The sequence below is a fragment of the Leptidea sinapis genome, chromosome Z (assembly GCF_905404315.1).
Source record: "Leptidea sinapis chromosome Z, ilLepSina1.1, whole genome shotgun sequence".
Taxonomy (NCBI): Eukaryota; Metazoa; Arthropoda; class Insecta; order Lepidoptera; family Pieridae; genus Leptidea; species Leptidea sinapis.
The window spans coordinates 29,691,569-29,714,518 of record NC_066312.1 but is presented as its reverse complement, the minus strand read 5'-3'; the positions used below and the strand labels follow the sequence as shown (position 1 = coordinate 29,714,518).

General features: G+C 35.4%; 2 protein-coding genes across 2 annotated transcripts; both read right to left on the bottom strand.

The window, feature by feature from the left end:
- Positions 1-772: 772 nt before the first annotated feature.
- On the bottom strand, positions 773-4,941 carry LOC126979239 (uncharacterized). Its single transcript, XM_050828514.1, has 4 exons — positions 4,622-4,941; positions 4,326-4,536; positions 2,679-2,894; positions 773-2,434 (listed from the first exon to the last, which is right to left on the bottom strand). The coding sequence occupies exons 1-4, from the start codon at positions 4,862-4,864 to the stop codon at positions 2,208-2,210; spliced, it is 897 nt and encodes a 298-aa protein (XP_050684471.1). The 5' UTR covers positions 4,865-4,941; the 3' UTR covers positions 773-2,207.
- Positions 4,942-6,666: 1,725 nt separating this feature from the next.
- LOC126979241 (ras-related protein Rab-40C) lies at positions 6,667-22,572 on the bottom strand. Its single transcript, XM_050828516.1, has 5 exons — positions 22,073-22,572; positions 20,888-21,025; positions 19,630-19,823; positions 14,117-14,339; positions 6,667-13,527 (listed from the first exon to the last, which is right to left on the bottom strand). Exons 1-5 carry the CDS (start codon positions 22,173-22,175, stop codon positions 13,316-13,318), a joined length of 870 nt encoding a protein of 289 aa, XP_050684473.1. The 5' UTR covers positions 22,176-22,572; the 3' UTR covers positions 6,667-13,315.
- Positions 22,573-22,950: the final 378 nt, after the last annotated feature.

Here is a 22,950-nt window from a genome sequence, read left to right as displayed (position 1 = left end):
GCTAAGGCTAAATTTAAATTTTTAGTTAGGCAATCTCGCCTCATATTTCTTCATTATTCTCTTTGGTATAAGGCTGCTAACACATTCTGAAGAATTAGTCTTTCGGGGATGGGCATTTAAAACGCGAATTTGGGGTTGATAAGGATTGTTTTTTTTTTATAGGGGTGGGCTGGGTAGACCCCTCTTACCCTACAGACACGTATTTTTTTATGTGTATGTGAGGTCATGTACAACGGAACGACATTTTGCATTCACGTTCACACTTCCAAAGTGTTTTAATATCATATTTTTTGTTTGTTGTGTTAAGGTATGTTTGTTTACAAAAAAAAGAAAACTCGAAAATCTATTATTTGTATCATGAACCATTGCGTTTTCCGACGCGTTGCCATAAACGCTTATGGCAACAGTTCACTTGTAAGTCCCAAAAATAAATTGGACAATACTCCAATCAATAGATTCTGTTCATAGGTATCATTTCGTTCAAACATTATTTCCCATTTATGGGGATTACACTTCCCCACTAATTTGACACTTACCTACTAAATTAACTTGACTACCCTCAAAAATTGCGAGGAAGCCTTACTCAATTGCGAATATATTTGAAAGGTTGTGTGTACAATTAACCAACTGGCTTACAAGGTCTCGAATCTAGAATGTTTCCACGCGATATAGGTGCACAGACTATTACCTTTTTACCGTTTTCGTAGAATGTGTAACATCCTCAATAAAAACTACAGAGTACTTTTAGTTATACTTGAAAAAAAACATAAAATATTTAGAATAATCTTTATTTAAATAGCATGACAACGAGGCAACACAATTTGAACACTTGATTTTCATTGCTTGAAATTCTATTTGATTAATTATTTAACAATACTAAAAATCAATGTATTTCATAAATTAAGGGTCATTTAGAAAGTACATATTTCCTTTTGTTCAAAATTAACTTGGTAGTCACGTATTTATTCAACCAAAATTTCTAGATGGGTTACTCCATCACACTTTGTAGTCGGTTAGTGTTTGTCGGTAAGTCATTATTTTCAAACCATAATTCATTCAAATAGTGTCAAATATAATGACAAGTTTAAGCTAACCTGTGAAAAAAAAAAACATTTCAACTCTACCAAAATGTGGTCAAACTTACAATTTCATGAATGATCTTAGGATCATATTCTCATTTACGTACTGTAGGAATTAAGGCTAAATAACAACAGTCCACTAGACATCTTATAATGTTCCCAAGTGTACGTACTGTGCATAATATCAGCTTGGCAGGTACCTAGGTACTTACTTAAGCAGTCGCGGTACACAGTAGGTACATTTGTTTTTTATAAGAAAAGGCAAACGGGTAAGAGGCTCACGTGATGGGAAGCGTAAAACTAGCAGTCATAAGATGCGTTGCAGGCCATAAGCTAGCTTGAACTTTTAGATTTAAAAAAAACCTGATTTGATATATTTAAAGCCTGCATTCATCTTTCATTTATCGCTTATGCTATCACGAGTTATCTTATCCATACGGCCATAAAGGTAGTTACGACGCGATTTTAGTGTAGTATAACCAACTAGGTACAAACTGATTTTGAACCTCACATGGAAATTTCAGAACATTATACCTTCCGTATCTAAGTAGTTAGATACCGCTCTGCCAAGCTATTACATTCATTAAAATAAAATATACAGTAGTAGATATACATTAAGATTTGATATTTAAAACTTTAAAATATTTTAAAATTTATCTTTTAAATATCTCACAAAATAAATATTCGATTTAAAATACCCGGTAAAGTGATTCGAACGTTTTTAAAAAGAATTTTGACTTGTGTTGTACGTTCTAGCACACGATAAAAGACAGTTCACAGTTGTATCGATTCTAAAAGTAAAACCGTACGTTAGCCATTATTTATATTATGATGTATATATATAATGTCAAAGGCCACAAATGTTCGAACCTTTTAAAATCACAGTTATTGTAATTTTTATTAATATATTATTCCTATTATACTAAGTATGTAAGTACTTATAAATAACTTGTGCTTCATAGAATACAACCCACAACAGCTAATTAGTACGTCCATGTTTATAATTAATATTAATACGCTTATAACATAAAAACATGGACAACTGAATCTAATGTGCTTCAAAGGAATATTAATTGCATTAGCTAGAGGGCTAAGCATTGCAAACGGCTAATAATCTGTGGAAGGTATTCAAACGAAATGAGTTAGAGTTCCGTGGGATAGCTTGTTGAGTTGAGCTGCGGATAGAAGACTGGAATGTGCTGCGTGGTCTAGCAACAGGAGGCGTTCACCTCTCTCATCACTGTTCGTCTGTGAATGTGTGGTGCGGCAATGTCCTGAACCTGTTTCGATGGCGAAACTGCTGACTGCGCATATCGCATAGATGAATGTAAGGATGAACAGAGCGCAACCAAAATCTGTAATAAAAAACAAAAAAATAAGTTTTTTCGGGATTCTTCCAGCATTCAAGTGCGACGAAAATAAAAACAAACAAAACAAAAACAACATGGCACATAACCGAACATTGTGAGGATTTGCTATAAAATTTCTCTCATACCGTAGTTCAAGAAGTATCACTTCAATAAGTTTATATAATAAGTATATAATAATATTACAATTAATAGAAAAATTAGAAGTATGTAGTTATTCAAATGAACTTACGATACATATTATGACCTCCGAATAGTTTAATAATGCAAGGGTATCCATCGCCGAGTATAATAACAGTCAGCAGGAGAACTACGGCGATACAAGCAGCCATTATCCATGGCAGAATATACTGCCTCTTATACTTCACAGCCCCGTGCAGAAGTGAAATAGAACAAATCAGATAAATTGTTGTCAATATCGTACTGGTGTAGAGGAAAACGACCGTAACTGAAATGTAATATAAAATATAAAAGTATTAGTTAATATCCAGTGCTAACAATAACTGCTACATGCTAATAAAAATAAAATCAATGTAATTTTTGGGCGAATCTCATATTTTATGGAAGATGGTTAAAGACCTATCTGGACGACCGAGCCTTGCTCGGATTTTTAAGAATATTTAGAACAAAACTTGAACAAAAAAAAAATAATAGGACATTTGGATTCGAACTGGGGTCTTCTGTTTTCCGGATCACCCAATGTCCCATCTGAGCTATTATAGTCTTGTATAGAGTGGCGATATTTACCTTTGTATTCTAATGTTATTGTAGTAATGTGTAATTTAATGCCCCCGAAATCCCCTGCATACTAAATTTCAGGAAAATCGTTGGGAGCCGTTTCCAAAATATAGATTTTATACCTATATATATATACAAGAGTTGCTCGTTTAAAGATATAAGATAAACACATTAACAGTAGCGTTATTTTGATGAAGCGCTGTTCTACAGCGTGGCATCAAAAGGCGAATTGGATCTCTTAATCCTAATATGAAATAATCCTCTAATCTTTTTTTATATGGCTACTTGATGACCGACCTATCGAAGGCTAACAAACTATTAGGCATATGTTTTTTGTAATACCTTATATTTTATGAAGGGACACAACGGTTCATTCAACTGGACAACAGATGAACTTGCAAGGCGGAGCTCATAGACCCAGGTGGCTGGCGCAATGCCTCACCAATTGCCACTGCCCTTTAAATTCTTCTTAAAGCCAAATGCATACGCCCTCTTTTTAATAACCTACACAATATCCGATTAGCAATGTCTGAAGTAATGGACAGTCGAAATAACACCTGTACGCCCAAATTGACACGTCGACTTATCAGGCTAAACAGTCATGATATCCGAATTATGATGGGCACCCCGACTGTTCACACATCACTAAATAATCACCTTTTCACAATCGGCGTAACGGAAAGTTCTAAGTTCAGAGGATGTCTGGTAGAGGATGAAAAATAGTATTTTCTTAAATTTTTACTAATTAACGTAATTCTGGAATGTGTAGGAGTGGTCAACCAGTGGGTAAAATCCTAAACAAATACTATTTTTCGCTCTGAGAAGTCTGCTAACATACCGTTCTGAGCTCATGGACAAAGCTGGGCTGGAGTAACTGGCCAACACTCAAATGGACCCAACAGATTTAATTGCGGAAACAGGAGCCCCTAAACGATAGCTAGATAGAAGAAATATGATGAAGATATAAATATTAGTATAAAGTAATGGCAATGAGTTTCTTTCACTTCATTTCATTAAAGCTCAACCATTTCCCACGTGGTAAAATGTATAACTTTTAACACTCTTAACTGTTACATTTTGACCTAAATGAAAAAAGCAATTTTGATTGGTTGGTTTTGTATTTGTGTAGCTACATACTTACAGGAAGCAAGTCGTTGCGCTTTTATAAACCGCAATTGATTGTTAGTGCTGATCACATCGCTCTCATGAAATTTAACGTGATCTCCGTAACCCACTCCATAAAAGCCCCGTCTTTCCTCTTCGTCCTTCATATCGTTGTGAAGCAGTTGTAACATCTCTCCTAGATGGGATATCCCAACGAGTAAAACAATAAGAAAAAAGGAAGATAACGCCTGAAATTACCACAGAAAATTAATTTCTTAAATTATTGCTTTTTCCTAATCGAACGGGAAGATAGGTACTACTGCAATTACTTACGATTTGATGGACGGCAATTAAAATTGTGCCTTGACGTAAGTTAAAAACATATAAGAAGTTGTTGAGGCGAAGCATCATTTTGTTACATTTCTTCTGTGGAGCCAACATTTGTTTTATTTTAATACTAACACATTGCAGGGTAATGATGAAAATAAAATATCTACGTTTAGACGATATTATCTGGTGAAACCAACGCGCATGATATTTTATATTGATTAACACTTTATGGTGCGAAGCGCGCATGTTTTCTCTGTATTGCTTGTGTCAAAATGAAAACAAAGAGAGAATATTTTCGATCGCACGAACCCTCAAGCTTAAGCGTCGTAATAAGCAGACTTCTATTGTGATCTACTTGCTCCAGAAAAGAATGAATTCTAGCGATATTGTGTGTTCACTTAAAGTAAGTGTTCACGTAAAGAAAAGGGTTTCAGTAAAGCGCCGTGGTTTCCGTTGATTAGGTACCTACTAAAAAAATAATTATTGAGCTTATAGTTCAGGACTATCAACATTACCATGTAGAATTGCAACTAGGTAGGAAACATCTTCTTAGTTGCAACGGCAATAAGTGTAGTCGCCTGCAAGTGCAATCATATGATTCATAATATGGAAGATCGTGAAATGTAATTATTTTAGCAGGGGCCATCGTGATTGTTACGTACGAATGCACTTTATAAAATCCTTAATGTTCGTTTTTGTCGAAATAATTTATATAACCCAATTATACATCCAAGGGCACTGTATATCGATTAGTGCCCTGTGCCTTAGAGTCGTGGATAACGGCCAGGTCAAGCATATACTCTCCAAGCTTTGAGTTTCTTTACAAGTATAATCATGGGAACAGTTTGTTGTCTTCGAGATTTTCAGATCTATTTGTTCACTGTACAATAAGTGTCAATTATCTAATTATATCCTGTTGTACCAGAAGTTTATGCTTTCAGCTACATCAGATAAAATGAGTGACTGAACAATACGAAAAGCAGGGGGCCTAAAAAATATCCCTGCGGTATGCCAGACGGTATTTCTGTCCAAAATGACATATAGTCCTTGAGGACTACAGCTTGAGACTTATTTTCCACATAAGAGCAGAATCACCTGAATAGATCCCCTCGCTCACCTGACAGAAACTTGCGCAACAAGAATACATTAAAACGTTCGATTCCACACAATTTAACGATTTTAACCACTGCCCTTTAAATTCATTAATGTAGTCCGCATAAGTTAGAACCACTTGATCCAGAATTGATTTGTTGAATTTATTAGCATAGAATTATTAAATAGGTCTAAATTGGATACCGTCGACCTTTTCTTCATAAAGCCTTGTTACTGAGGGGAAAATATTAATTTTAAAGAGTCGTCAATTTGAACACAGTTTAGTCGCTCCATAACTTTGAAGATACAATTTAAAGATAGATTTTCTGATTCAGTACCTATAACCTGTAGTAGGTAGGTAAGTACTTACAGATAAACCGCGAGTTGAATGCAGCGTTGAGAATTACCTAATATGATACGATCATGATTAATAATAATCACATTAACATGAGTATGTCAATAAATTTAAAGAATACCTTTACCATTTTACACTAGGTTGTTTAGGACAATTAACACTGAACTTCCTTGTGCGGTGTTTCCTGGACGATACGACATTCCTATACCTTACAAAAGGGTACCTTCAAAAAAAGCGCATACACCTTCCTTAAAGGCCGGCAACGAACCTGTGATTCCTCTGGTGTTGCAAGAGATTGTGGGCGGCGGTGACCACTTAACAACAGGTGACCCGTACGCTCGTTTGTCCTCCTATTCCATAAAAAAAGGACTCGGATCAGTTACTATTAAATTAAAAAGAATAACACAGATCGCAACTTCAGTATTCATGGGATAGCACGGTAAGCGTTTGTTATCGAACTGTTAACGACGGCATAGCACTACACTGTAGGCGCGCGAGGCGAGGCATGCGGACAGCGGGGGGAGATGCACCCGCTCTTTACACCAGGCCCCGACTGCATTCAACTCACACGCTGAGTATATCAGATAATAAAAAACTCACAACATTTTTGAATTACTTTTATTTCACAACTTATCGTTACAAAAGATAATATTTATGACTGTAATTACCGAACTCTCAGTTGGCAATATTTTTTTGGATTTTGTGTAGAATAAAATATCACAAATAAAAAAGATTATATACAAAAGCTAAACTTTGCCAGGAATTTTTCATCAACAAATAAAATATAAAGACATTTGTCGTTGTAACAAAATATTTACATAATTTTCGCAACAAGGAATTAATAATTACAGATTAATAAAAAAAAACAAAAGCACGGGCACCAAGTAAATATTAATTAAGTATAAATCGACTAAATTGTACTTCACAGGTCTAGCAGCCAGACATGATACATTTAATTAGTTATTATTTTGTGTTGCCAGATATTAATTATATAGAATTCCTAGTCTCCTTCATTCAGGTATTATTATTATTAATATTATTTTCATATTTTAGAGGATTCGAAACGAGCATCAGCTCTAACCAAAATACAATAAAAATATTTTTCAATATAAGTACTCGATTACAAGAAAAGCCCTGTTAGTTTAATAGGCAAAAATTAATTGATGCAGGTAAGATGTTACCTCCATTTTGATTCTTTTTCCAGCCCATTGAAAACTTCATTTCTAACATGAACTTATTTTTTATTTGGTTACTATATATTTTGAAGATATACAAGACGTGCGAGAGAGAGTTAAACACCTATGACGGGGTTTCAGCAAGATAGAAAAGGTAAGCGAATTCTTGTCAGTCACTGTTGTCATTATCTCCTTAGTGTATTGAATATTATACCCTAGTGGGTAACGTACCCACGTCACCCACCTAACTAAGCTAACGCACACATTGATAAATTTAATTGATCACGAATTAACGGGCTGCCAGGTCATCTATACCGTAGTATATTCTAAGTATATGATTCGAACTATGTGACACATTTAATCTTTTAAAAAAAAACATTTTAAAGAGCTCTTTCATTTATGAAACGGATATTATATACATTATTATCATACTACAGTACTCGGAAAAAAGTGCTCAAAGAAAGCCTACTAGGGTGTTTTGCCCTCGGGTTCACCTCGTGCCTAAAATAAGCTATCGTTGATATAGCCAACATTCTCCTGTTTCTACATGTGTACAATGTACTATTTAAATACGACTTGGCAGGAATGTAAAGCGGTACGCTGATATAAACGCGTCACAAACACAATGTAAGTAATAGTACAGTAGCGTAACTCAGCCGTCTCCTCGAAATTTATACCTACGTCTGGACGGAGCGCTAGGGTTGGTACAACAAAAAAAAAATTACGAAGAAAAAGATTAACTAGTTTTGTGTTACCAAGATTGCTTAGCGGCCGTGTATATCGTGTGTATGTGTGCGTGCGTCGATTCGCGCGCTCTAGTACAGTAGTACAACAAACACGTCAGAGAACCGGAAACTTGAAAATCTATGTTAAGTCTCAATTTTCGCCAGCCCTCGATGTGACAATGCGACCCAATTACTTACGTGCACTGTACGATTCCGCTCAAGGTGTTGCAAAGCCTTATACTTTTGGATATTAAACGGTATAGAAAATTACATATAAGTGCCACTTGTTGTGAAGTTTTGCAACATCTCCCCTGTAAGACAATGCGAGTGCATGCAACCATGACCTTTAATGTCATACAAACGATAGTATCACGTCTCGCTGTTTGAACCTGTAGTTAATAGATGCTATTTTACACTATACATACACTTACGATTAAACATTAAAATAAAAAATTAAACGTAACGTCACCATCAAATGCATGTTATTATTATTATTATTACACATTTAGAACTCGACTAACAGATACATAAGTTCCTTACAAATAACTTTAAAGAAATACACTTTGACAATTTATACGTCTAGATAGGCTATTGCTGCTAGACAACCGATGAAAACAGGCCAGGTTTAGGACTCTAGTGTGCGTGACAAGCTACGTCTTACACTCGCCATTTGTGTTAATGCACGCATTGCTCAAAATAGAGGTTAGCCGTCAACTTCATTCTTTTTTCGACGTTTTCACAGCTGCCAGTCTATCTAGGCCTATAAATGATCTAAAGAAATACCTTGTAACGTGCAAGGATGTCTTATATTACTCCTAGGAATCGATAGACCTTAAGTGAAAAAGTTAAGATAGTTGGGTAAATGGATATTAAAAAATTATTCATCTTCTACCGACCTAGGGACGGACTGAACAAAATGTTGTACAATATTTGCCGCTTAATCAACTGTAAGACGGTAATAATTCTAGATATGGCATTTAAGTGTTGCCAGCTAATATAGTAAACCAAAAGTTTGTCAAAACGAAATAATTTGCTTATTATTTATCATGAAGAAAATATTTATGCTTTATTAATGTTAAATGTCGTTCAAAATTGATAAATGGTTGGACTTGATGTTTACACGCGTAATTATAGGCTGAACCAACAATGATTTGTATGTTTTTTTCTTAGATACTAGATTGCTGTAAGACATCCGATGAAAACAGGCCAGGTTTATTACTTTAGTGTGCGTAACAAGCTATGTCTTACACTCGCCATTTGCATGTCACTTTGTGTTGGTGCACGCAGCATTGCACAAATAAAGGTTAACTGGCAACTTCAATATTTTTCGACGTTTTCACAGCTGTCAAAGTCAATCTAGACGCATAAATTATCTAAGGGTTTTTCTTTTGTCCGTTATGGCCGGGTTTTAATGGGCAACTAACACGCACCTTCATTCAATTTAGCACGGTTAAAGTCGGTGTACAAAGAGTAAATAATTTAAGTCAAGGTAAATTACATTCACAAGTTGTCAGGCTATCATTATTAGATACATATTGATAACTAATGTCTATTCCATAGACATCTTTGTAGTTTGAAGTTTCTTCTGTCAAAAATCATCTTGTCTATGGTCTTAGGCGTCGTCCCACTTATTCGTAAAACAAGTTTAATTAAGAGTTATGTAGGGTAGAGGTAAGAACCACATCTATTTATGAAAAAGTGTCCGTAAAACGCGTCCAATTAGGGTGGCGCTGCGGTTTACAACGATAATTTTTAAAGACGCGCTAAACGTAATTAGATTAAGATAGAGAAATGAACAATTTCCTCTTTGTTTTGGCGAACTTTTAATATATATTTGACAGCAAGAGACGAGACGAGCAGGACATCCAGCTGATGTTAATTAATACGCCCTGTCCATTACAATGCAGTGCCACTCAGAATTCTTGAAAAATTCTGAGCTGCACCACAATAATGTGCTCGTCACCTTGAGATATAACTTAAGTCTAATTTGGCCAGTAACACAATAATGCTTACACATTAAGGCTTCACCGCAGAGATAGGCGCCGTTGCGGTAACTATAATCTAGCCGGCTTCATTGAAATCAGTAAACTTCACACCATTTACAACAGCTATGTTCATATCGAAACTATTAGAACGCTAACGTCTTATCTCCATAATAGGAAGATTTATATTGCCATTATACAGCGGGACATTTTTCAACCTACCTCAGACGGTTCTTTTTACCTCTACCCTCCTTATCGAGAATGTAAATTGGCAGTCAGTTCAAAACAATGCAGTTAAGGTTACACAGATTAAGAGATACACTAATGGCCTGTTTGTAAATAGATATAAGAATAAATTGTTGCATTATTAATATTGTACACTAAGGGGCCATCCAAAAATTACATCACATGTTACGAGGGGGGACGGGGTCGTCAAAGTGTGACAAGGGTCGGGGAGAGAAACCCGGAGGAACACGAAATAGAAATAATTAACATTGCTGCTAATAAAATTATTACGAAATATGTGACATCACACTAGGTAGGAGAGGGGGAGAGACTGACAAATGTGACCAGCTGTGACAACGACTGGGGAGGGGACGCAAAATCATGAAATTCGTGTGACATACTTTACGGATGGCCACTAACTAACTTACTTAGCTAGAATAGTATAATATGGACATCAAAAAGGCCTAAATGGCGTGCTAAGTATTCACATAGAAATTAAATAACATTTATATTAGTCATAGTGTTACAATGTTAAGTAATATAATGCGCTCATTAAACCTACGCTAATCACAAATCCGTTGTCACTTACAGCCCTTTATTCTTTGTTAGGAATACAGCGAACCGCATGTATCGTAAATTTTGGTAAGTATATCTTGTTCCACTCTCAGGATGTGGCTCATATATTATAATTGCACAGTGATTGAATAGTCTTGTTACTTGCATATTACCATTATTTTTACAACGATCATAGAATTCCTCTCTCTCTTTTCTACCTATCTCAGCCTTAGCCCTGAGGGCATCAAGTCTAGCGCGTCTAAGATGAATGAAACGAGAAAGCCTTTCACGCCATACGCGTGTCTACAGATAATACCAAATAGTGCGATTAATATTTTTATACCGACATACAAAATATACTTCAACGAAATGTCTACTACAGTCACACCGTTTTAAACGTGTGTTACTCTCAGACAAAGGTCTGATGTCTCACGTCACCTATACATATACATTAACCAAACCGTGCAATACTACATATGCGTTAGATAAAAAAATAATGCTGGGAGAGTTTCTTGCGCCGTTTCTTCTCTCTCAGAGCGCCATTTGTTTCCGAAGCGGTAGTAGTGTCAAGTATATTAGAAATGACATCAAAAAGAATTCTAAAGGAATCAATTTTGAGAAAATAAATGCCTCTTATACCTTTTTACCTCTACCACTGTTACAGGACACTGCTCTAATTTTGTACTGTACCTATTTCAGACAAGAAGCGACTCGAAATTGAGTTCATCATATAAATAATTATTACAAGGGAAGGTCTTCTTAATTAACATCGTCATAGTACGGTGAAATTAGGCTAAAATATGTCAGTGACCAATTGAAATAATTAATTAAATTCAAATGCTTGCATCCTCGTCCTCCGAACATGTTTATCAAAACATTTGCCGAAACAAGATTCGTTTTTACAATCTGAAAGTGATTCTAAGCTAGCATGCTAGATCTTTTTATCAAAAAATACACATAAACTGTGTTATGAATGTGTGTGCTTGTTAAATAAAAAACGCTATTATAACTTTAAAGGAATGCAAAAACATGGATGCGTTCCAATCCACATATAAGGACATATCATTCGCAATCTGATAGCGAAACGGCAAAAGTGTCCTTAAAGACAATGTAAGTACACTTTTCTTCTTAGTCGTGTGTCACTTTCCGAATCGGGTTCTAAATTGAACATACAGAACCTAAACTAAATAGACATTTTACATTGCTGCTTATTGACCAAGAACATTTTAAACAACTGGAGTAAATGCGGCAATGTATAGATATTGCAGTAGAAGTTTATTATAGAGTAATTTGTTGCATGTTATATATTTCGGCTTTGTTTTTATATGTATGACGTGATTTGTCTATATGTATAGAAAGTCATTACGAGACAGCGATAAATAAGTTTGTGGCATACTCAACACCATAGTTTTAAGTAACTAAACACTAACAAACGGCTTAATTTAAATTAAATAATCAAATGATAATGAAATACAGATATTCAGAACATTAACACCTGTATATCTTTGTATACGTCTTTTTGTAAACAAAAACGTTCTTTCCCACTAAGTCAAACGACAAGTCGACAAATCGACATTGTGTCACAAAAGTGAAAAAGGATAACTAGGTATATGTGGTACATCTCACAAACGTGACCAGCTGTGACAATGACCGGTCATAAAAATCACGATTTCGTGTGACGTAACTAATGTATGGAACGAAAAATAAAAAGTTAAGTATAAATGTGATTAGTCATTACTTGTTTGCAGGCTTTTCACACTCGAGAAGATATCGAATTATAACAATAGTGGCTTAGTGAATTTATACGTCTAGATAGAATCTCTTGCTGCTAGACAACCGATAAAAAACAGGCCATGTTTCATACCTAAACAAGATACGTCTAACACTCGCGATTTGTATGGCACTTTGTGTTTGTGTGCGTGCATTGCTCAAAATAGAGGTTAACTCAAAACTGGACGTAGTTCCTGAAAAACGTTCCAAGCCACAAACATCACATTTTAAGAAATTCGTGTTTCAAGTTAAATAAATATTAGTGTATTCCATACATGTGCGTTGGGCTACGAACGGCCGTTCCCAATATACTATCTACAGATAGAGATAAATTACTACCTTCTACTGTCACTAATCAGCTGTCAATAATCTGTCCCAATATACCAGATAAGTCATTCTTATCGCCTTATATTGGGACGCGTGAATTGAAATTTCCATACAAACTTCTATCGCTGGTAAGCTATACGTCGCGGTCGTCCCATTGACAGACAGCGGGTAAGGATAAGGTGAGTTACCGTCGATAAGTTTATTGGGACAGAAAAGACAACGATAGTTACGATTTTAATCTCAAGTAAGAGATAGACTCAATATTGGGAAAGGCCGTAAGTCATGATGACATTTAAAGAGTCACAGTAGGGCTGCCATTTTTTGTCAGTCCGATAATATGAATCACCTGACCAGTTTTGTGTTCTTAACTCAATTTCGACATGATTGTGGTTTGGAATGTTGTTCTGGAATTACGTCAAACTGATTTTCGACGTATTCACATCTGTCTATCTAGACGTATAAATGATGTAAGTATATTATATCGTTATATATTAAACAATCTGACACGAGTTTCTGCCGCTGCAGTTAAGTCTGGCGTGGTGAGGATGCTTGTGGGGTCGTGCTCTGTGCCGCGTGGGGGCTGCCGATATGGCGTACGACTTAAGGTGGGACTTGAGAGCCCCGGGCAAAGGCAGTCGCTCCAGCCCGTAGACTGATGTCCGGGCAACGATAGCTCGACAGCACAGCTCTTGCAGACTGAGAACTGCATATAAACAATTTGTTATTTTTAAAGTGATAACCCTCACTTCTGGGAATAATCATAAAAAAAATTGTAAACAAAATTTATTAACGTTGCATAGGACGCCGGCAAGATTATGGGTACCACAACGGCGCCTATTTTTGCCGTGAAGCAGTGTGTAAGCATTACTGTGTTTTGGTCTGGAGGGCGGGGCGATCTAATGTCTCAAGGTGATGAGCGCAATTTTAGTGCCGCTCATAATTTTCGGTTTTTTTACGTATTGGCGTATCAATTACCATCAGCTGAGCGTCCTGCTCGTCTCTATATATATATATGCCCTGTATCATAACATGTCCGCCCTGCCCATTACCTACAATGCAGTGCCGCTCAAGATTCTTGAAAAACCCAAAAATCCTGAGCGGCACTACAACTGCGCTCGTCACTCATTACTGCTTCACGGCTGATAGGCGCCGTTGTGGTACCCGTAAGCTAGCCGGCATCCTGTACACAGGAGCATCCCACTGGTTAGTGCCCTTAGTCGCCTCTTACGACACCCTTGGGCCTGGGACTCCCCTATTCATTTTATGCCCCGGGCACTTTAACAAAATCGTACCTTTATTACTTCTCCACAGCCGCTCCATGCCATTCCGATGCAGGGCCATGCGTGACAGCTCGCAGAAACTTTCACGTATGTTGAAGTCACACAGCGGGCTCACTTCAAAGAATGCCATGTGATTCTTAGCTGCATACAACTCGGCGTCTCGCTCTTGCACTTGTCGTTTGAACGCGAGGTGCAGACGATTCCCAACTAGCACCTTCGGTACACCAGGGGCGTGCTAAACACAAATATTTATTTTATCATCTACACTAATATAAAAAAGAGTGGGAGAGGCTTCGAAACTAAAAAATGTCAAATAAATCTAATTGAAAAATTATTTTACTGTTGGGAAGCTACCCTATCTCCGGGTTAAAGTTAGGGATGCTAACTAAAATTCCATTAATGTAACCAAGGTGTAAAAAAATACCGGATATATTCTTTACATCGCGTGCGCTGCGAAAACTATTGATGATAGAATAAAATAATGTACTACGACTCTGCAGAACACATAATTATATACAAAATTCGCGACAGCGTAACATAACTGTTCTTTTATTTTAAAAATGCTCAGACCTGTGTGTACGCGGACGAAGTCGCAAGGCATCAGCTAGTCATCTATATATATATTGCTATGTCATAATAGAATGATATATTTTTAATGAATATGGCCCTGATGGATTTTTTTTTTTAAAAAATGGAAAGATCCCCCGGTACGGGCTTAGGGCTAAGTGATAAAAAGCTTAAGATTTTTCCGCCAGATTTAGGCTATAAGCCAAGAGGGAGTGTGGGTTCGACCAAACAACTCACAAAGGTTTTTGAATTATGCGTCTTCGTCACGCAAATTCGACACCCTGACGTTAGCTGGTCCACTAGACCATTTGTATCATACTTCAGCTACCAAGCCTCTAGTAATCCATATGTGGAGTGCACCACAACCAATGGACGAGAATTAAATTAATTCAAATATGACTAATTTGTAAAATTAAAAATAATAATCTCTTCTAATTAGAATTGGATAAAAACAATTTTAATGATATTTAAATATACGTTATTTTACTAAATGATCCAGTATAATATTATTTTGCATTGGTGGTATTTAATACCCTCTTTATTACAATATTGCTATTTCTACAAACATAAAATACCACGAAGATTTTTTTTTAATGATTTTTGTTTTGTTAACACACACACACACAGACACACACACTTTTTATTATTTATATTATATTTTTATTTTATGAACGAGGAAATTTAAGATTAAGGATTGGTCTCAACAACCAACAAGATACCGCAGACGTAGTCGCAAAGTGCGATTTCACCAATGGATAGAGTGGTTTTCGGGAAGGTTATATTATATACTTTGTAAGTTTTTGTAGGCATTTTTGTATACAATAACGATATTTGTTGATGGTTTCGGAAAAAAATGAGCCGACTAGGAGCTTCGACGAAAAATTAACAAAATTATGTATGATGGAATTGTGTATCTTATGTTGTTGTACAGAAAAGTGCGTGATGGCATATGTCTATGACATGCATAACATACTATGTTCAAATAGTAATGTAATAGCTGTTTACACAAATACGATATGGACCCTGATTATTTTATTATTACATACATATTATAAAATCATTCAGAAATACGTTTTGTTTCATTATTAACTAATTAACATTGATAACACATTTCACATGACTTAAGAATACATTATTCCCGAGTAGCTACATCATTTTTTTCTATTCACAGAACAAGTTATAATAGAATAAGAAAATAGTTAATAATATAATAAGTTTATCAATTAAAATTTACTAGGAAAGGAATTATGTACCAAGCGGTGTACCGAGAAGGTCACGCATATTTTTTTATGGAAGACTTAGATTACCTACAGGCAGGGGCGCGCATTGGTTTTCTAGGAAGGTAGGTCACTTTATATCAAACTTGTCGTAGTTGAGCTATATTGTTATATATTGAGCAAGCATTTTGTTTTAATAGAAGTTTTGTTATAAAATAACGGAACCATCTTAACTTGAACACTATATTTATTTAGTTTCATATCGAGGTAGGCACTGCCTAGTCGCCTATATGATATGCACGCTCCTGCCTACAGGCTTACACACGGGTCACGTCTATTATTTTCTATTAAGTCTTTTAACACAGTGTGCCGCTGGGCAATGGCCTCTAGCTCTTTCAATTGGATTCAGTCGTGGGCCACTCTTCTTCAGTTCAGGCCCGCTGTGATTTTGAGTCCATCCTACCATCTAGTTCGAGGTCTCCTCTCCTACCAATTAGTAACAATATTGCTCGATATTCGGGTCACTTCACTTAAAGTAACCACCACAGCACTCTGGTAAAACTAGAGTAATCACAAAAGCGTCGGCCACCCTTTAAAGCGTCAAATAAAACTAGTTAGTGGGCGAGGATCGAGCAGAGACGTGCATTACTTTTCGGCCCGGTTTCCACCAAAGCGGAGAGGAGATGTGTAGCGGGGAGGAAAAGTGAGCTCTGCCTAGCGAAGATGTGAGCTGTGAGAGCTCGAAATCTACGAAAGGAAGACGTCGCGTCGTTACAAAAGTTATATATTAATTTGCTTGAGGAAGAGGAAACAAACAAACTTAACTGAAAATATTATTAATAATAAAAAACCGACATCACTAACAACAAACACTTTAGTACCGACTGTGTTATGTAAGTGTAAAATTCTATAAGAATATTTTTGGAGCCTCCTCAATTTTTTTGAGTTAATACTTCGCTAAACTACTAAAGTCGGTTAAAAATACGAAAGGGACGAAAAATGTGCGAGACGCGGGGAGGTGCGGGGAAAAGGGCGCCCGGCCACCCGGCTACAGACATCTCACTTCTCCACTCTGCCGCGCCGCTTGTCGCTCGCGGTACAAAATCAAAGAAAAATGAAACATCTCCTCTCATCTCCGCTTGATCCATTTCCACTGAAGCTAAGCAGAGAGGAGATGTAGAAATAACTAAATCAGATTGGCTATCAAAACGCACCTCCTCTCCTCTCCGCTTTGGTGGAAACCGGGCCTTCTATCAAGGTAGGGACTCGCAGTAGATACAAATACCTACTTTTATGATATAACATTTAGGTATTGCACATATAAGAGGTTGACATTGTGATTAACGTCTCGAAGTGGCAATTTTGTGGTTTAAAAGTAAGCACGCTAAAACTAACTGGGTGGGTGTTCAATAGAAATTTGGTAAAAAAATAACGAAAGTAAATTAACTTTAATAGTAGTGGTATATATTAATTTAGGTAGGCACTGCCTAAATGCCTATATGGAATGCACGCCCCTGGGATCGACCTGGGGGTAATGTGGTGACATTGAACGTTTGTACGACTAAGAATATACTAGCGTACGATTAGTCACTTTCTCTTATAACAAAAGAAGAGAAATGTGTTTTCTTCGTTTCATGATAAAAAAAACCTTAGATTTATCAATTTAATTACAATCTAGTCTTAGACTTAAATTTTAAATTAATTTACTAAGTAGAGTAAAATTAAGAAAGTGTCCATCAGCAGTTAGAACTATTCTTATTGTCTCTATTAAGGGGAAGACACTATGTTCTTGTGTTCTTTACAATTAATGAATGAAAGGATTCAAAGCATTTTTGTAAAAATTGTTCACATACTGCATACAACAAAATCATGGAGTATCTCATCTCCACACTCCATCTTATAACAAAAAGAAATCTGCGTTAGGTAAGTAAATAAATCCATAAACAATTATAGATTATCACTTTTATGTCAATGTTACTACTCAATTATTCACTGTATGGTCTGCTAATTAGTATTAGAAATTAAACATATGCCAGCACTCGATAGAGAGAAGCATGATGGGGATCAAGAAGAAGACTGAGTCAGGTTAGAAGACATCAGGAATATTCGAGACACAGGAACAAATATCAGAAAAATAAAATGGAAATGGTCCAGGCATATGAGTTATGGGTAGAGGGAAGGAGAAGTGGAACTAAAATGTCACAGAATGGTACCCTAGGAATGAAATAAGAAACAGGAGAAGACCCCGCCAAATTAGCAGGAGTGACCTCAAGCCGGGGTGCCAAAGATAGAAATGAGTGGAAAAGGTTGGAGGAGGGCCTATGCCAACTTAAAATCAGCAGAAGACAACATAGATATTAATTATGTACATCTTAATATATATAAATCCAGTGTCCTGATTTTTGTTTCCAGTTAACTCCTAAACTAATGATAGGATAGATTTTATTTCAATTTGAGACCGACAATTATCTATATTTCCAATATTTGTTTTGTATGGACATATTTTCTATGAGATAATTTATTGACACTTGATTTGACAGTTCTGCTGTGAAACAATTGCATCAAAGAACAGGGTGCAGCATATTTTATGTAACAACTCTTGATGTTATTAAATATTATTGACAAATTCATAAAAAACAGTATTTTATTTATGATGCACAGAACAATGTATGTCGGGTCAGCTAGTAATACATATAAATATAAACGTAACTAACCTAGATATAAGAAATTGTATTACTTATTATTGTTAATAAGTAATACAATTTCAATATGTATTATTTATAAAAGGCTACATTATTATTATTAGGGTGTGCTAATAGCGAGTCAGTGAACAAAATTGATTGTCAGTAATGAAATTCTAACTTGGGACTGTCTTGGTGTTAAGTTACATGGTGTCTTATGTACATGGTTTATGATGACTGCGACAAAATCATACACACAGCATTTTTATGATATTGAAACCTTGTGCTCATAATGCTTATTGTACCTACAGAGCTATTATAATTTTTCCAAAACATAATTTTAGTTGTGCCTATCTTAATAGTGATAATCAGTATTTAAGTGATTTCTGTCACTCGAAAATATAAATATTTTTACATTGCCAAAATCTATGAACCTTCTAGAATTCAAAGTTTGGTCTCCAGTTCTGACGCTCTTACACCAACAGATGTACCACTCATCTAACTGTCCATATGACCAATCATAATATGTAAATCTTAGCTTATGTAAATTTGTTCAGTAGAGCCTCCATCTGCAGATCTGCTTCGACAGCTGATACCATGTTTGACACCAATCACATAGGAAATTTACTGTTAACGTCACTATCTGTCTATCCTTGTCCTTCTCTTATCACACTCTCTCTATACCCCAAATCGCAGCACCGCGCCATGTTGAAGGATGGAATCTGTCCATTGCCGATGCCTTAATTCTTAATAAACGCAGCGATCGAATTGTGAAGAGGAGATAAACTGCTTCAACCAGTTGGACTACAAATAAGGACCGGATTAAATGTGGTACAGCTTGATCAGGTTAGTTTCTTAGGCCTATGCACAGCCCACTCCGCAAAAGTCTGAATTGTGGCTGTATTGCTCAGCTGACATTGATCTTCATATTTACTTGAGATGTCACTCATGTTTCAAAATTATTAATTTATTTTCCAGATAGCCGTCTACTATTACTATATTCTAATGTTGATTGTCTTAAACTAAAAAATAAAATAAATAAAATTATAATTCATTGTACCTTTTCAACTTCCTCAAGCCACCTGTCAATACTGTCAAAGGACCATTTATTAGTGATGTCATACACAAGCAAGATGCCCTGAGCTCCTCTAGAGTATGAACGGATGATTGTACAAAATCTTCCCTGTCCTGATGTGTCCCACAGCTGCAACTTTACTCTTTTGCCATCCAGAAGGATTGTTGTTGTTTTATATGCTGTGAAAATTTTATAAAATGTGTCTGCCTTATTAGTAATCTTACAAAGGATTTGTATACTTCTCTTTATATAGTTATGTAAAATTTTATTATAATATTATCTATATGGCTCTGTCAATAATAAATAGTGTACACAATCTTATTGTATTGTGTTCATCAAGAACATACCAAATGTTCTGAGCTGGATTCAAATTGCAGTTCAGTGGTTCTCTGTAAGTACTTACATATATAATATAAGTATTTCTGTATGTTTACATATTATGTATATTGTAAAAATATGTTGTTTATTATAGTGATACATTTAAGAAATGCTATTTTTAAAGCCTAGAAGAAATTCCAGAGTTTGTTATTTTTAACAGTAGGGAAAGGATAAGGTTTATTTTTTATAAAGTGTTATTATTAATAAGCACAAACAGTAATAGTAATATTTATTAGAAAAGTGCCATAAACTTATTTCCTAAATGACTCAAAAGAAAACATGAGTCTCCCTACTACAGTCTGCTGATCAGACCAAATTGCAACACAAAAACGGGGTATCCATAATACTGCCTTGTACAATTATAGCATTTACTCCAAATGTTATATTTAAGGATTGTATTTATGGAATTGCAATAAATTGAAATTAATTGTAAATCGAGCACCAGATATACTATATAAATCACTCATTATCCTTTATTACTTGAGATATGTCCGCACACATGACTGCTGCCCTCACTCTGCCATATCTCCCCTACATTTATTTTATGGTATTGACAGTCATGATGTTTCCATTCAAAATTAAATAACTGTTAATAAGATAATATTATAAATGGATAATGTTGATATTTGAAATCTTTCAGAAGGACCAAATGGGCAAGAGGCTCACATAATGGTAAGTTGTGCAACAACCTCCTATGGACATCCATAACACCACGAATAAGATGTGTTGCTGATCTTTTTGTTTGGTGTATGCTAGAAGCTTTAATGTCCCTAAGTTTTATATAGGTTTGGCAAAACTGTTGTATATTAAATAATCAAAATGTAATAATAGAAAATAATTGACTTTCAACATAGGCTCTACTAACCGCTACCACTGCAGAATGGGGAGTCGGCTGACCCATCCTCCAGGTCCTGTAGGATCTCCTGTTTCCCAACATCAGAGTCACCCACAAGCAACACTTTTAAAAGATAGTCATATGACTTAGGTGCTGCTGGTGGTCTACCTATAAAAAAATAAAGAGATTAATGTTAGAGTCTCAATACAATTTCTATTAATTTATAAATGTGAACATGAATATGTTTGTTACTTTAAAAGTCACAGTCTGTAAGTACTGCAATAAAACTACCCAACTAATTTTGATGAATCTCTGGACTGGAGTAAATGAATGAAGGTGCCTTTTTGTCCTGAGACATTGAGGTGTTCTACACATACATGTGAAAAGATCATGTGCAATATCATATTTCAGTGATGCCAGTCAAAAGTTAATCTCAATTCTTCTTTTTTTTTTGTTTTTGGATTAATTTAGTCCTAGAAAAAGAATACAGACACTTTGGAAGGATACCATACATCCAAATATGAAACTAGTTTTTTTTGTATCCAAATAAAAAGGTTAGGCTGTGTAGAATAAATAGCTAAGCCATGGTACAAATACAATTAGTTTCTACTGGAAAGTAACAGAATTATTTGCATTTAACTTTTTAAAATTCCTGCCTAACATTATGGATATAATACCTAATTAATGAAAGGATCCTACCAGTGGCAGGTAGTTGAAAGAAATGTGTCAATTAATCAGTATTTTTACAGGAAATTTTGTAGACATTCTTTTTTATGTCTTTCTCATAAATGTGTTCAGTGATAGTCGTTAATTGTACCAGTTTGGTGATTTTAAGATATTGGTGGTATGTAATATAATTTAGAGTTAAGATTATAAGATAAGAACCAGTTACAGTAGACATGTAAAGATAAAATTATGGGGCAACTAGAATCGGTTTTTATAATAGATTATTACTAGTAACAGCCGAGTGATACCTATATGATTTGATGAAACTAAGTTCTAAAAGCTGGTATGGTTATATACTAATGATCACTAAATTTATTTAGAAACTGAGACATTAATTGGCAATTACGTTATAAGTTTGTTCCACATTGCTGATGTAATTTTTTTTACGCAAGAAATAAAGACAATACTATATGCTTTCAGATGGGAAAACAGATTGATTTACTCTTTGTATCATAATTAAATTATAAAAAGATGTCCATTATATCATACCTGTTCTTTGATGGTGAGATCTCGGAAATGTAGTGCTACCATTTTGCGCGACTTGTCCGGTCGCTTGTTGTGGACTTCTTACCATACCAGTAGTGCCAAACATAATTTAAAATTTTGTAGCCTGATACCCAGGTGGTCTTCGCCATACACAGATGTATACATAATACCTTTGCAATTTTAGTCTTTTACGTCATCCATGCAAAATACATTCCATTGAATCACTTACTTTTAAAACATTCACAACTTAAGCTTGCTTAGATATGGATAATATATTATTTTACGTTTTACGCACCAATACAAATGCAGAGCAAGCTTTATTCTGCAAGGTCGTTATCACCATCCGTCAATTTAAATAATGTTTTGGATATTTTCAATTGTCAAGATAAAAAACACTAGTTCACAATTTTTAAACACGATTGGTTTATTTTTAACACTAAACAACACAATTCCAAAGAAAATGGAGTTTCTAACTTTGAAAGTCGAAACTCGAAACAGTGATGATAATTCACACTACTGACAGTGACAACAGTCAACCGGTAACAGGTCATAGATGACACTTGAAAGTCGTCAGAGTTTGAATGGCATATTTTCACTGGTGACTTATCTTTTTTTTTAACTCTGAGGCAGGAAGCTTACTGTTCTTGAGGCCGGAGATATAGCCCACACTGGCACTGCATCAGAACTAAGTTTGTTAAAAACATAACTACAGAGTTTTTCCGATTTTTCTTTATAAAGAAGTATTATCAAGGGAGAAAAACTTTAAGCAGACATACCACTATAATAACTCTGGAATTATTATTGGTCTGTTATGAGACTACAAAAATCACGCAGGCATGTTAGTTTCTTTTGGCTCTCTTTTGGGTTTTATTTGTAGGATA